The 14,681-nt window shown below is 38.0% G+C and overlaps 1 protein-coding gene across 6 annotated transcripts in view; it reads left to right on the top strand.

The window, feature by feature from the left end:
• The window catches only part of RFX3 (regulatory factor X3), a 224,251-nt gene extending 221,967 nt beyond the window's left edge, over positions 1 to 2,284 (top strand). For 5 of the 6 annotated variants that reach the window (XM_044286847.1, XM_044286829.1, XM_044286838.1 and 2 more), the window contains one exon: positions 1,065 to 2,284. In XM_044286847.1, coding sequence (XP_044142782.1) covers positions 1,065 to 1,330 — 266 coding nt within the window. In that variant the 3' untranslated portion in view covers positions 1,331 to 2,284. The remainder of the gene's footprint in view (positions 1 to 1,064) is intronic. The other variant, XM_044286823.1, reaches the window with a different exon arrangement.
• Positions 2,285 to 14,681: the final 12,397 nt, after the last annotated feature.

Raw genomic sequence — 14,681 nt, 5'->3', positions numbered from 1 at the left:
AACACCTGATTGGTGGGGGTGGCAGGAGTCAGACGCCCATCGATCAGATATTGATGACCTATCCTGAGGATAAGTCATCAATATGTACTGGCTACACAATCCCTTTAATGAGCTGAGCAAGACCAAAAGTATAAAAGAGGAAAGGATAGATTAAAGGACAGTTTTAAAGGGAACCTGTCACCGGGATTTTGTGTATAGAGCTGAGGACATGGGTTGCTAGATGGCCGCTGGCACATCCGCAATAACCAGTCCTCATAGCTCTGTGTGCTTTTATTATGTATCAAATCGTTTTTTATACACATGCAAATTAACCTGAGATGAGTCAGAGCTTGAAAATATGACTTCTCTGGTCACACAAATAAGATATGACTCTGTTATGTTAATTTGCATATGTATCAAATTGTTTTTTTCACACAATAAAAGCACACAGAGCTATGGGGACTAAGTATTGCGGACGTGCTAGCGGCCATCTAGCAGCCCATGTCCTCAGCTCTATACACAAAATCCAGGTGACAGGTTCCCTTTAAGGAACAGAGCAATATATAGTGGTCCTTAGATTTTGCATTCAGAAAATCATCAGAAATGTGTAAACAGATTCATGGATGGAAGACATCTTGTTAAAATGATGATACCTAAAACATAGTGAACTTGTCTCTAAAGAATAAAATAGTGTCAATTCTCACTGTATATGTATATTTTTATGTGGTGCACTTACATTTTCTAAAAAAAGGAAACCATTTTTAGAATATCTCGATTTAACAGAACCTTAAAAAAGCAACAAATCACAACAAACTGCATGATATTTAGATCTGATAGTTGTGGCACATCTCATCTACTCTCTTTGTCCCTATGTGAACCCTAACCTTTCTCCTATCTGTCCATTATACTGGCCATTTATGTTGTACTTTTTCTTTTTACCATCGTAAAGTTTCCTTTAGGCCATGTGCACGTAACAAGAAGTGATTTTTGATGTTTAAATACACATTTGAAGATTGCATTTATTACATGTGCAGATGATTAGTCTTTTCTGTTTCTTACACTCTCCCCCTTTCTCTTTGTGCTAGTTTCATGGTTGTTTGTTTGTGCAGATGAAGGCAGTGATGTGGAGAGTGAGATGGACGAGGAACTTGATGATTCTGGAGAGCCCCCAGCCAAAAGGGAGAAGACAGAGTTGGGTCAAGCGTTCCAGGTGGGCTGCATGCAGCCATCGCTGGAGGGTAGTGTTCAGCAGAGCCTGGTTTTGAACCAAATACACAGCGAGCACATTGTCACAAGCACTCAAACCATCAGGCAGTGCAGTGCCACCGGGAATACCTACACTGCAGTCTAGTGAATATAAAAAGCTTTCAAAACAGAAGTGTATAAATATATGTATGTTGGGCTTGAAATTACAGCAGTAGAAAAGAATATGCCTAAAGACCGACTGTTGTCAAATTTTCCTATTGTGACCTTAACTATTTTGTCAACCTTAACCCAAGCACAGCTTCATTGCCCTTTCACGGTGTACAATATTGTTTTTTGCTTGGTTTTAATATTGCATTTTAAGACTTTTTTCATAAGGTCATTCTACCATGATCCTTAGTTTCTTACTGTCACTGGAATTGTTTCTTATTGTTTTTTTCTTTTTTTTTTCCTTGTTTTTATATATCTTTTATTGCTGGGTTTATTGTACTTATTAGTTGCACTGTTGATCACTTACACTGGAGAAAGAAGGTGCAGCGTATACATGACATATATGTGGGAAAGACCCTGTATCTTTGTAAAATAAGATATTTATATGTACTGTATGATGATAAATGTTTTGGCTGTTGTTCTGTTGTACAAAGGAGAATTCAAGCTTCATCTTTTGCGTCCTACAAAAGTCTGCATGAACCGGTGTGGTACGCTAAAGTTACAATATGAGTGAAAAGTAGGCTTTTGTCTAACAGTAAACAACGCAAACAAGTTCCGTTAATCGTATCCATCCTGTTGATAATGACATTTGTAAACTCTGGATTTCACGTAGCCGAAGTGCATTCTTAGATGCTCTGAAACATCAGCATTTTTGAGGATTTTGAAGCGGATACTCGGCTCCTCCATTGGGATACTACTGATATTGCATTGTGTCTCACTGCACAAATGCTGTATGCCCTTGAGCATATCTGCTACTAGATGGTATGAAACAGAACAGAAAAGGACACACAGTGATATAATTCTTTAACCTCTTCACCCCTGAGATCACTTGCACAAACATCTGAGATCATCAAGAAACAAAAGACATAAAGAGGATGTAAATAAGGGAATATTGTTGGCAACCTAGCTGTAAAATTGTGGGGGGGGGGGGGGGGACTCAGGGAAGATGGGGTTAAAGAGTTGAGCTAAAAAGTGATGAGAACTCATGTCAGAAATTAGTGTCCCTTCTATCCCAGAAACTCTCTATTTTATAACAGTAGTTCATTCTGCTGCTATTACGCTGTATATATATAGATTCATATATATACACAAATATATGTGAAGAATATAATTTATAGAATGCAAGGAATGTAGCAACCTGCATAGTATTTAAAAGTGGGAACTGATAACCAGGTTCTTAGCTGCTTTTGATACCGGTGTTAAGATATTGAAACTTCTGAGGCTGCTGTTCAAGAAAGCTTCCTTGGGTTCTTGTGGCAGAAGATGCCAAGTCTAACATGTACATGTGTACGAATATTATTTCACCTAATTTATGTTATCAGAAGTAATAACAGTAAAGGAGTTCTCCTATGTTTAATACTTGAGTGGCAGAAATGGCCTTCAAGTCCTACGCATGGTAGAAGTGATCTAACTGATACCATTTACGCTTTTCTCTATAGATAAATTACACTGCATCAAAAGTTTACTCTGACTGCATTTGGTAAGGACACCAAAGACTGAAAATAAATAATGCAAATGTTTTCCATGGCAGAGGTCAGTAATACATCCACTTTAAAGTGGCTCTAAACTCCAGCCTACTGTTTACTTAATTATACAAGAAATGGCTATGGTACCATTTTAGGTTACCTCTCAGGTTTGCCTTTATCTCATGGCACTCCATACCTAGTCACTACCATAATCCAACCATATCTCAAGTTATGCTCTGGTCCCACACCAATATAACTTTACAGATATATTAACATGAGCAACAACTCTTTTTATTCAGGTAGAAATCATCCATTTGTCTATAAAAAGCAATGGTCAAGGTGCCTTTAAAGGAAGCTTTTTTTGAATAGAGCTTGTATATATTTTAACCCCAGCATCAGAAGCTGCTGTATTAATGTGACTAAGGTAGAACATGAGGAAAAAAAAAATATGAATGCTTTTGTAATACATTTTAGGCAGTGTACCTGGCACACCTCATTGGAACTTCTCCCCATCCGTGTAGGGTTTGAACAGGTGGCTAGACACACCATTGCCATTTAAGAATGTACATCAGGGATCACAGTACCTCGCCTATTTCATGGTGCCTTAAACAGAACTGAAGCTAAGGTGTAGTAGTCGTCTCTATTTTCTTTATTTCTTGTTAATCATTTTTCAGCAAGGTGTGCCTGTTGTTTTTAAAGACCACCCAGAGTGGGGAAAAGTCCTAATTTTGTAATAAATTAGCAAATGCTTTTGGCTCTTCTAGATTACCGTAAGAATATACAGATACCCATGTGTCTCCCATTCCCTCGTTTTGTAAGTAAATGTATTTAGCTTTTAGTACAAGTAGCAATTTATTGGGATTGTGGGAATTGTCTCCATAGTAAGTTAAAATAGCGGACAGCTCCCCAAGCTGTAAATACGTATTGCTGAGAAAATATCCAAGGCTCCCCAAGCTGTAAATACGTATTGCTTAGAGAATATCCAAGGCTCCCCAAGCTGTAAATACGTATTGCTTAGAGCATATCCAAGGCTCCTCAAGCTGTAAATACATATGGCTGAGAAAAGCAAAACACGTCAGCAGGCATGCTAATTAGAGCAAATTCTTTATTTCCAGAAGGGTCAGCATGGCTGCAATTATATTTAGCCCTTTAAGGACAGCAGGGTGTGCAATCCGGTGACAACCCCCACATATCATGTCCTTTATGCACTGAGGTCATTTTAATGCACGGTTTACCCGTGCCCTGAGCAATGCAAAAAATGTAACTAGAAAATAAACATTGACTAATACCAATTAATGTGAAAAGGCCAGGAATGAATATACAGTTAGCAAATATACCAGTATACCTTATATTTAGAAAATCCCACTAGAATAGTACAGGGGACGTGTGAGATTTTTTTTGATTTAGGTATAAATATGTATATAATGCGTGTTTATTAGAGATTGATACGGATCAGTCTGGTTGTCTTCACCGTGTTCTTAAATTTGAAGCACAATTCCATTATTTTAATATATAAGACCCAATTGGAAATATACATAGAATGATGCAAAAACTGTATACGCAGACTAAATTATAGACAAAGAACGTCTCCAAAGTGTCTTTCACAAACCTAGCATATGTACTTTAACTTGTGCTACTACTTTCTGTTACCAGAGAAATGTTCTAGATTTGTGTTTTTGTCGTTCATATATAAAAAAAACAATGATATAGAAGGCATTTTGTTGTAGTAAATGGGTACAACCTTACTAATCGCACACATTTTTAGTTACTTTTGGCAGATATAGGTACAGTGGTAATTTTCATCCACTGGTGTACAGAGCTCTCAACGTTTTTGGAGATACGTTCAGAACTTGCCTTCTAGTACCTCACACTCCCCATAGATCTCCACTACATGAAAAGAATGTGAAGAACACTCCAGTAATTTGGCCATTCACCAATTTATGTTACTTTTTTGTTGATTATGCCAATTAAGCATGTAGGAAGACATTATTTTGTTATCTTTCTTAAGAATGCGTTCAACGAGGTTCAAGGTTAGCTATTCTTCAAAATAAGGTAATGCAAGGATTTGGTCACACCAAAGTTATATTAGCTTTAAGATAAATTAACAGCTTTTCTTTGCCGGCATTTAGTTAGACATCTGCCTGTCATGGGAACCATGTGTTCGTACCATTCTTCCGTTTTCTAGCAAAAAAAGGAAGGACCGGATTTATTGCTTGGGGAATTCATAACATGTTCTGTATGATAACAAATGATTAATCTCCCATATGCACAGCCCAACTCTCACGTGATTGCCGAATGACCAACCTTAGAGGCTTACGCTGGTCAATAACAGCCCAATGGCCAAAGGATAAAAGTGTGTCGGGGAAATGGCATCTTGAAAAAACCATTGTGCAATGCCACCTATGCAAGATCTATCAGCTATTCCTGGCAGACCATATGGCGTACATAATGGGCAGATCTGCCCGTATAAGACCACGTTTACAGTGTAGTGGAACTTGTTGGTGCTACATACAGATAATAATGGATAGTGATAACGGGTTATATATCTTGAAATGAATTACATTTTCAGCATCAATCTGAAAAAAGAGTTTGGCAGCAGCACCATTTATATACTTAGAAACAATCCACTTTCTTGCCCTCCAGAGTAAATAGATGATTAAGAGTGGCTTTGGTGCTGACATTTCATTTATTAATAATGAATCGCTGACTTGATTAGAGAAACAGTTTTAACAAACAAATTGGAAATACTAAAGGATGAAATGTTTTCTTGCTTTTACAGCCACTTGAAAATTATATTTTCATTAATATCTTCATTTTTTAGGCAGAATGCATTACCAATGTTATTACAGTCCATACTATCGCACTGTAAAACACAATGATGTCAGCATCCTATGTCATAAAAGGAATTTGTTTATGCAAGTTTGCAATAGGTCTTAAAGCGGTTTTCCGAGATTTTGGTACTGATAACCTATTCTTAGGATAGGTCATTAGTATCTGATCGGTGGGGGTCCAACACCCGGCTGTTTCAGGAGGCACCGGCGCTCCTATGAGCACTGCCACCTACTCACAGCTTACCAAGCACAGTGTCGTACATTGTATAGCGGCTGTGCTTGGTATTGTGCTCAGCCCCATTGAAGTGAATGGCACTGGCACCAGCACTCTTGTGAGCACTGTGGCCTTCTCTTAGCTTACCAAGCACAGTGTCGTACATTGTATAGTGGCTGTGCTTGGTATCGTACTCAGCCCCATTCACTTCAATAGGGCTGAGTGCCTTACCATGCACGGCTGCTATACAATATTTTTGTTTATAGCTCCCATGCAGACCTTTGTGTCTCCATGGTAACAGACTACAAACTGTGTAGCCGTATTTTTCTTCTATTTTTCCCCTTCTTGCTTAATCAACAAATGTATGCTAGCAAAAAGTAGGGTTCAGATGAAATTGAGGAAGACTGTAGCATCAGACTACATACGGTTTGTTTTGATTTTTTGTTACCATGGAAAAGAATAGGTCTGCATAGGAACTGTATTCACAAAACAGCAGGGGATGTTTTAATGAAGACCCGTTGCAAGGTTGCTTAGTTTAACATTTTAGATGCACTGAGACAATAAACAAAGATTTGGTTGTAAAGGTGAAAATAAAACACAGTGGTTCGATGTGATCTATGTATCCATCCAGAGGTGTAGCTAAACTTTCCTTCACTGGGACAAAGATTCAGTTCACTACCCTAGCAAGGCACAAGGCACCTTTCTGGTACTCAGGACCTGGGACACAAGGTCTTTTAGCAGCCACCCATCCAAGCTACATCTCTGTATCCAACATTTTTAAGCGTGGCTGATCTTTGTAAGGTTTGTACTGTATTTTCAGTTAATTTTGAACTATATTATTAACAATCCCAATCAGTTTAATGGTCTCACAACTCCTTTCTTACATTTCATATTGAAGGACATGGTGTTTTAGAATGAAGTATAGAAGCATTATTTTTGTGGCTTTTGGTGGACAGACTGCATTTTACCAAATATGTATAGAAAACTAGAGGAAAATGTTGAATACAGTACAGTGAAATCAATAAAGTAACTAGAGGATAATCTACGTGGTAGAGGTTATGCACATGGATCTGACACACTAATGACAGGGCACTCCCCTGAACAACACCAACCATTCATTTATCTACATTAAACCCTTACACCTGCCTGTGTCTGCCATATTGTAGCTTCAGGCACGTTATACAGAAAGTAGCGCCAACCCTTTCAGTGCTAGAGGAATGTAATATGCATCACTTTTCCAAAATAGGTCATTTAGTGTCATAAGGGTTAAAATTACCTCTTCTGTCTGTATAACTAATGGTCTTGTCTACAATCTAGTGACAAGTATTTGAAAAATACGATATGCACTACTTCTTTGGAGAAAAATGATTTAAAAAACTGGAATAGAAACATAATACTTTATATTATTAAAATGTTTAGTGTAAAGCTGTTCTTAACCCTTTGAGCATTGTAATAAAATGCAGGATACTCATTCAGTGACTTCATAAATAAACCCCAAACTATATCAGGCCGATTACTAGGCAATCCCCTTCTATATTTTTCAGGGTATCATTTAGAAAATTAAACGCAGCCTTAGTCGCTATATTTTTTGACCAGAGATGTGAATTATAGTTTAGAGTAAAAAAATCACCATAGATTTGTAATATTTTTCAGGCCTACGTAGGTTCTTCATAAAATGTACAATATACTATCATTTGGCGCAGATTGATGGTTTCTTCTTCAGTGAAAATGTACACTATATAGATCTTGGTTATTTATGCCCCGTCATTTATTATTTGATACCAGTGCTATCAGCACAGAACATATTGTATGTGCTCACCCCTTATTACTCACTGTATAAGGTACTATTCATATATTAACTTAATGGTTGTTAATTTAGGGAATAATTAAGATGTTTTAATGTATTCTTTTCCTCGTGCATTTTATTAGGTTGTAATTAGATGTGCCCAGTCTTTTTTTTCCCCTCAGCATTAAAAGTACTTCCGATGTTAGAGATTTGCCGTTTTTTCGTGTTTCAACAAAACACCCACAAAACATAAAAACCCAAAGTAAAATATCTCACAAGGTATTCATTCTTTGAATATATGCTGGAAAGCACTGGAGAATCTGGAAACTCTTCAGAAATTCATACAGATGGGGTTCTGACGGTTTTATTTTATACCACGTTGGCTAGTTGTACTGTTTTTGTTTAAACAACACCCTTATGACAAGTGTTATAGTATCTTCTGTAACCTGCATTGTTAGGAAGTTTACATAAATGACCTCAGCTCTAATCTAGCTGATTTGGTATGTTTTATTTTGTCCCTGTTGTCTAATACGGTGAATTCTCCTATAATGTCACTACTATCATTTTGGAATTTATATTCTTGGACTTCTAGTTTCGGGTAACTTGTCAGAATCCTCCAGATGCTCATTGCGTTGAACTGTAAATCTTCTCTGTGAATGCTCAGTTTGTAAAACACTGGATTAATAAAAAAAAAGTATAGGCTAGATATAAATTATGGCATTCAGTCTTGTAAGGTTATATCAAAGCTGGGGTGTCAGTTTGGTTACTGTGAAGTACAAGTTGGTATCTGTGGTAAAACGGTAGCTTATGTTACCCATATTTCAGTATTGATCTCCATGTAACACTGATTCCTGGAAGGGACACTAGGTTGTCATTAGGTCCACATGGCTACTCGCTTCTATACATACAGCTGTACAATACTCAAAGGGTTGTAGTTTGACAATTATTTTGTTGATCTTTATAATAATTTCCTGTATATGCTTCTCAGTTTGCATGCCTTGATCATTGCTGCTAGTGGTTGTACGTGCCAGTAGAAATTAGTAGAGTTTACCTATTTTGTTTAACGAAAGCCACTTACAAAGTGACTGCCTGATTAATTGTGTTCTGTTTGGGTTGTTAATGGTTTATTTACATGCCTTATGTTTTTACACTGGCTTCAAAACTTCTGGGAATGAAAGCCCTGAGTTTCTAGTTTTTACAGATAAATTCACTTCATTTCAATGATTATATAACAAAAACATGGGGAAATAAAAAAGTTTTTGTTTTCTTTTTGTAATCTCAAGACTCTTTAGAAAATGGTGCATGTGGGCTTGCGCAATCAAAGCTGGGAAGAAACTTAACACATACAAAATGTGTCTCTGACTTGTATGCCTTAAATTAGAACACATCTGTTTCAAAATTTGTTCCTAGTTAAGGATTATGAAGTGTATCAGGCAGTGAGGTTGGAAGATAAACCAGTGCTGGAAACCCTTGGAGCTTGGGATTGAAACAGAGTGCCTTCCTGATATAACCTGAACTAAGATCTTAGGACATAAATTCAGAATTTGTGGAAGGTTGGTGCCTTCCAAACCAAACTTATTAGAAAGTGGACTTAACTACGCCATTAATCAGAAACTCCTCAGGGCTTTCTTACCCCAACAAGCTTCAACACACCATTTTTTTCCTTTAAGCTGTGTTGTGATTTTTATTTTTTTAATTTTATTTAAGTGCCATTGTATTCTGTTTCACTTGGTAAGTGGCAGAGGACATGACTTCAGTCCACAAGCACAGAGGCTTAATAGTAGTACGAATTTTAAGTTTTTTTCCCTTTCATTTCAGTTTTATATAACATGAATATGTTGCATAAAAGTAAAGTAGGCAGCTTTTTATTTCCTTAATAGAGATTGTATATGTGTGATAATGTAATGTTCTTTTCCAGTTTTTGGATTACAGTTGAATATACTTTTTATTTAAAACCTATTTGGAGAATACCACGTGATGCATTTTTTGTATACTGTATTGGATTTTGTAAATACGTATTTCCTGATGTGATTTTTGTGAGAAATGCTAAATCTTTTAGTATATCATGTCCTCTCCAGATTGGCAGGAGCTAAATGATAGTTTGTGGGCAATTTGTATTGTGTACTGTACAATAACTGGGGAACTTTTATAATTATAAAATATATATATTAACTTTTAGTGTGTTGTTTAAAAATGACTGGAACATACTAAAGATATTAGTAGGATTTTTCTGAATATTTCAGACTTGAACTCAGGCTAGCTTTCTTGTGTTGTTTTTCAAAACAAATTGTGTCTTGTCTTTTAAAAATTAATAAATTTGTTTTCTTGTTACGAGTGTGAGTCTAGGTTTTATTCTTTCTGTAACAAAAATATTAATTCAAGATGCACATTGGCCTTAATGAACTCTTGCAAAGACAGATCCTGATAAGGCATATGGCCCTCACAAGGAAGGGGGATGCTTGAGACCCACTCTGTGAGCCAAAACAGAGAGATGCCCTGTATGGTGGCTGCCATGCAAAATTACATTTCTACAGCTATGGCCATTGTTTGCCAAGGAGAGAGACCTTTGACAATCAGCAGATGTCTTTGGCAAAAGCATTTTGAAAGGGGTTATCTGATGAGCAATCTCTTTAAAAGTATTGTTGGGGAATAAAATACTGGGGGCCATGAGTATATTTCCAATGCATTCAAAATGTCTTCAGGCCCTTTCACTTTTATTATATTTTGTTATGTTGCGGCCTTGTGCCAAAATAGAAAAAAAAATCAGTTTTTCCCCATCAATCTGCACTCAATACACCATAATGACAAAGTGAAAATAGAATTTTAGACATGTTTCCAAATTTATTAAAAATGAGAAACTAGAATTTTGCATGGACATAAGTATTCAGACCATTTGCCATCACACTTGATGTTTAGCTCTGGGGACCTCCCATTTCTCTTAATCGTCTTTGAGATGGTTCTACCTCTTGATTGGAGTCCATCTGTGGTCAGTTCAGTTGATTCAACATGATTTGCAAAGACACTTCCCTGTCTATTTAAGGTCTCGCAGCTGACAATGCATATCAGAGCAAAAATCAAGCCATGAGGAGGAAAGAACTGCCTGTAGAGCCTAGAGACATGATCTTGTGGAGGCACAGATCTGAAGAAGGGTACAAAAAAAATTGTGTTGCACTGAAAGTTCCTAAGAGCTGGCCGCTAGGGATGAGCGAACTCGAACTGTATAGTTCGGGTTCGTACCGAATTTTGGGGTGTCCGTGACACGGACCCGAACCCGGACATTTTCGTAAAAGTCCGGGTTCGGGTTCGGTGTTCGTCGCTTTCTTCGCGCTTTTGTGACGCTTTCTTGGCGCTTTTTGAAAGGCTGCAAAGCAGCCAATCAACAAGCGTCATACTACTTGCCCCAAGAGGCCATCACAGCCATGCCTACTATTGGCATGGCTGTGATTGGCCAGAGCACCATGTGACCCAGCCTCTATTTAAGCTGGAGTCACATAGCGCCGCCCGTCACTCTGCTCTGATTAGCGTAGGGAGAGGTTGCGGCTGCGACAGTAGGGCGAGATTAGGCAGATTAACTCCTCCAAAGGACTTGATTAACTGATCGATCTGCAGCTGTGGATCATTGAGCTGCTGATCCTCAATTGCTCACTGTTTTTAGGCTGCACAGACCGTTTGTCAGTCTCATTTTTCTGGGGTGATCGGCGGCCATTTTGTGTCTTGTGGTGCGCCAGCACAAGCTGCGACCAAGTGCATTTAACCCTCAATGGTGTGGTTGTTTTTTGGCTAAAGCCTACATCAGGGTGAAGCTGTCACACCAAGTGCATTTAACCAGCAATAGTCTGTTCATTTTTTGGCCATATCCCAGTCTAATTCTGTCACTAAATCCATACCGGTCACCCAGCGCCTAAATACTAGGCCTCAAATTTATATCCAGCTAAATCTGTCCCTAGTGCTGTAGCTGGGCGAGTTATTTAGTGTCCGTTCAAGCACATTTCTTGTTCTGGGTTGAAATACAATTCCCAATTTAGCAATTTCATAATTTAGTGGTTCCTGCTATATCAGAGCTCTTTGAAATCTATCCCAAAAAGGGTATATAATATTGAAGGTGCACATAGGGTCATTCAGAGTAACTTCACACACACCCGCTACTGTGTATTTCCAAGTCTAATTCTGTCACTAAATCCATACCGGTGACCCAGCGCCTAAATACTAGGCCTCAAATTTAATTCCCTCTAAATCTCTCGTTACCCACCGCTGTACTGTTGTTGCTGGGCAAGATATTTAGTGTCCGTCAAAGCACATTTTTTGTTCTGGGTTGAAGTACAATTCCCAATTTAGCAATTTCATAATTTAGTGGTTTCTGCTATATCAGAGCTATTTGAAATCTATCCCAAAAAGGGTATATAATATTGAAGGTGCACATAGGGTCATTCAGAATAACTTCACACACACCCGCTACTGTGTATTTCCAAGTCTAATTCTGTCACTAAACCCATACCTGTCACCCAGCGCCTAAATACTAGGCCTCAAATTTAAATCCCTCTAAATCTCTCGTTACCGTTGTCCTGTTGTAGCTGGGAAAGTTATTTAGTGCCCGTCAAAGCACATTTTTTGTTCTGGGTTGAAGTACAATTCCCAATTTAGCAATTTCATAATTTAGTGGTTCCTGCTATATCAGAGCTATTTGAAATCTATCCCAAAAAGGGTATATAATATTGAAGGTGCACATAGGGTCATTCAGAATAACTTCACACACACCCGCTACTGTGTATTTCCAAGTCTAATTCTGTCACTAAATCCATACCGGTGACCCAGCGCCTAAATACTAGGCCTCAAATTTAATTCCCTCTAAATCTCTCGTTACCCACCGGTGTACTGTTGTTGCTGGGCAAGATATTTAGTGTCCGTCAAAGCACATTTTTTGTTCTGGGTTGAAGTACAATTCCCAATTTAGCAATTTCATAATTTAGTGGTTTCTGCTATATCAGAGCTATTTGAAATCTATCCCAAAAAGGGTATATAATATTGAAGGTGCACATAGGGTCATTCAGAATAACTTCACACACACCCGCTACTGTGTATTTCCAAGTCTAATTCTGTCACTAAACCCATACCTGTCACCCAGCGCCTAAATACTAGGCCTCAAATTTAAATCCCTCTAAATCTCTCGTTACCGTTGTCCTGTTGTAGCTGGGAAAGTTATTTAGTGCCCGTCAAAGCACATTTTTGTTCTGGGTTGAAGTACAATTCCCAATTTAGCAATTTCATAATTTAGTGGTTCCTGCTATATCAGAGCTATTTGAAATCTATCCCAAAAAGGGTATATAATATTGAAGGTGCACATAGGGTCATTCAGAATAACTTCACACACACCCGCTACTGTGTATTTCCAAGTCTAATTCTGTCACTAAATCCATACCGGTGACCCAGCGCCTAAATACTAGGCCTCAAATTTAATTCCCTCTAAATCTCTCGTTACCCACCGCTGTACTGTTGTTGCTGGGCAAGATATTTAGTGTCCGTCAAAGCACATTTTTTGTTCTGGGTTGAAGTACAATTCCCAATTTAGCAATTTCATAATTTAGTGGTTTCTGCTATATCAGAGCTATTTGAAATCTATCCCTAAAAGGGTATATAATATTGAAGGTGCACATAGGGTCATTCAGAATAACTTCACACACACCCGCTACTGTGTATTTCCAAGTCTAATTCTGTCACTAAACCCATACCTGTCACCCAGCGCCTAAATACTAGGCCTCAAATTTATATCCAGCTAAATCTCTCGTACCGTTGTCCTGTTGTAGCTGGGAGAGTTATTTAGTGTCCGTCAAGCACATTTCTTGTTCTGGGTTGAAGTACAATTCCCAATTTAGCAATTTCATAATTTAGTGGTTCCTGCTATATCAGAGCTATTTGAAATCTATCCCAAAAAGGGTATATAATATTGAAGGTGCACATAGGGTCATTCAGAGTAACTTCACACACACCCGCTACTGTGTATTTCCAAGTCTAATTCTGTCACTAAATCCATACCGGTGACCCAGCGCCTAAATACTAGGCCTCAAATTTAATTCCCTCTAAATCTCTCGTTACCCACCGCTGTACTGTTGTTGCTGGGCAAGATATTTAGTGTCCGTCAAAGCACATTTTTTGTTCTGGGTTGAAGTACAATTCCCAATTTAGCAATTTCATAATTTAGTGGTTTCTGCTATATCAGAGCTATTTGAAATCTATCCCTAAAAGGGTATATAATATTGAAGGTGCACATAGGGTCATTCAGAATAACTTCACACACACCCGCTACTGTGTATTTCCAAGTCTAATTCTGTCACTAAACCCATACCTGTCACCCAGCGCCTAAATACTAGGCCTCAAATTTAAATCCCTCTAAATCTCTCGTTACCGTTGTCCTGTTGTAGCTGGGAAAGTTATTTAGTGCCCGTCAAAGCACATTTTTTGTTCTGGGTTGAAGTACAATTCCCAATTTAGCAATTTCATAATTTAGTGGTTCCTGCTATATCAGAGCTATTTGAAATCTATCCCAAAAAGGGTATATAATATTGAAGGTGCACATAGGGTCATTCAGAATAACTTCACACACACCCGCTACTGTGTATTTCCAAGTCTAATTCTGTCACTAAATCCATACCGGTGACCCAGCGCCTAAATACTAGGCCTCAAATTTAATTCCCTCTAAATCTCTCGTTACCCACCGGTGTACTGTTGTTGCTGGGCAAGATATTTAGTGTCCGTCAAAGCACATTTTTTGTTCTGGGTTGAAGTACAATTCCCAATTTAGCAATTTCATAATTTAGTGGTTTCTGCTATATCAGAGCTATTTGAAATCTATCCCAAAAAGGGTATATAATATTGAAGGTGCACATAGGGTCATTCAGAATAACTTCACACACACCCGCTACTGTGTATTTCCAAGTCTAATTCTGTCACTAAACCCATACCTGTCACCCAGCGCCTAAATACTAGGCCTCAAATTT

Source organism: Bufo gargarizans, chromosome 1 (genome assembly GCF_014858855.1).
Source record: "Bufo gargarizans isolate SCDJY-AF-19 chromosome 1, ASM1485885v1, whole genome shotgun sequence".
Classification (NCBI taxonomy): Eukaryota; Metazoa; Chordata; class Amphibia; order Anura; family Bufonidae; genus Bufo; species Bufo gargarizans.
Note: the sequence above shows the minus strand (reverse complement) of the source record. Positions and strands in the feature narration are given on the sequence as shown.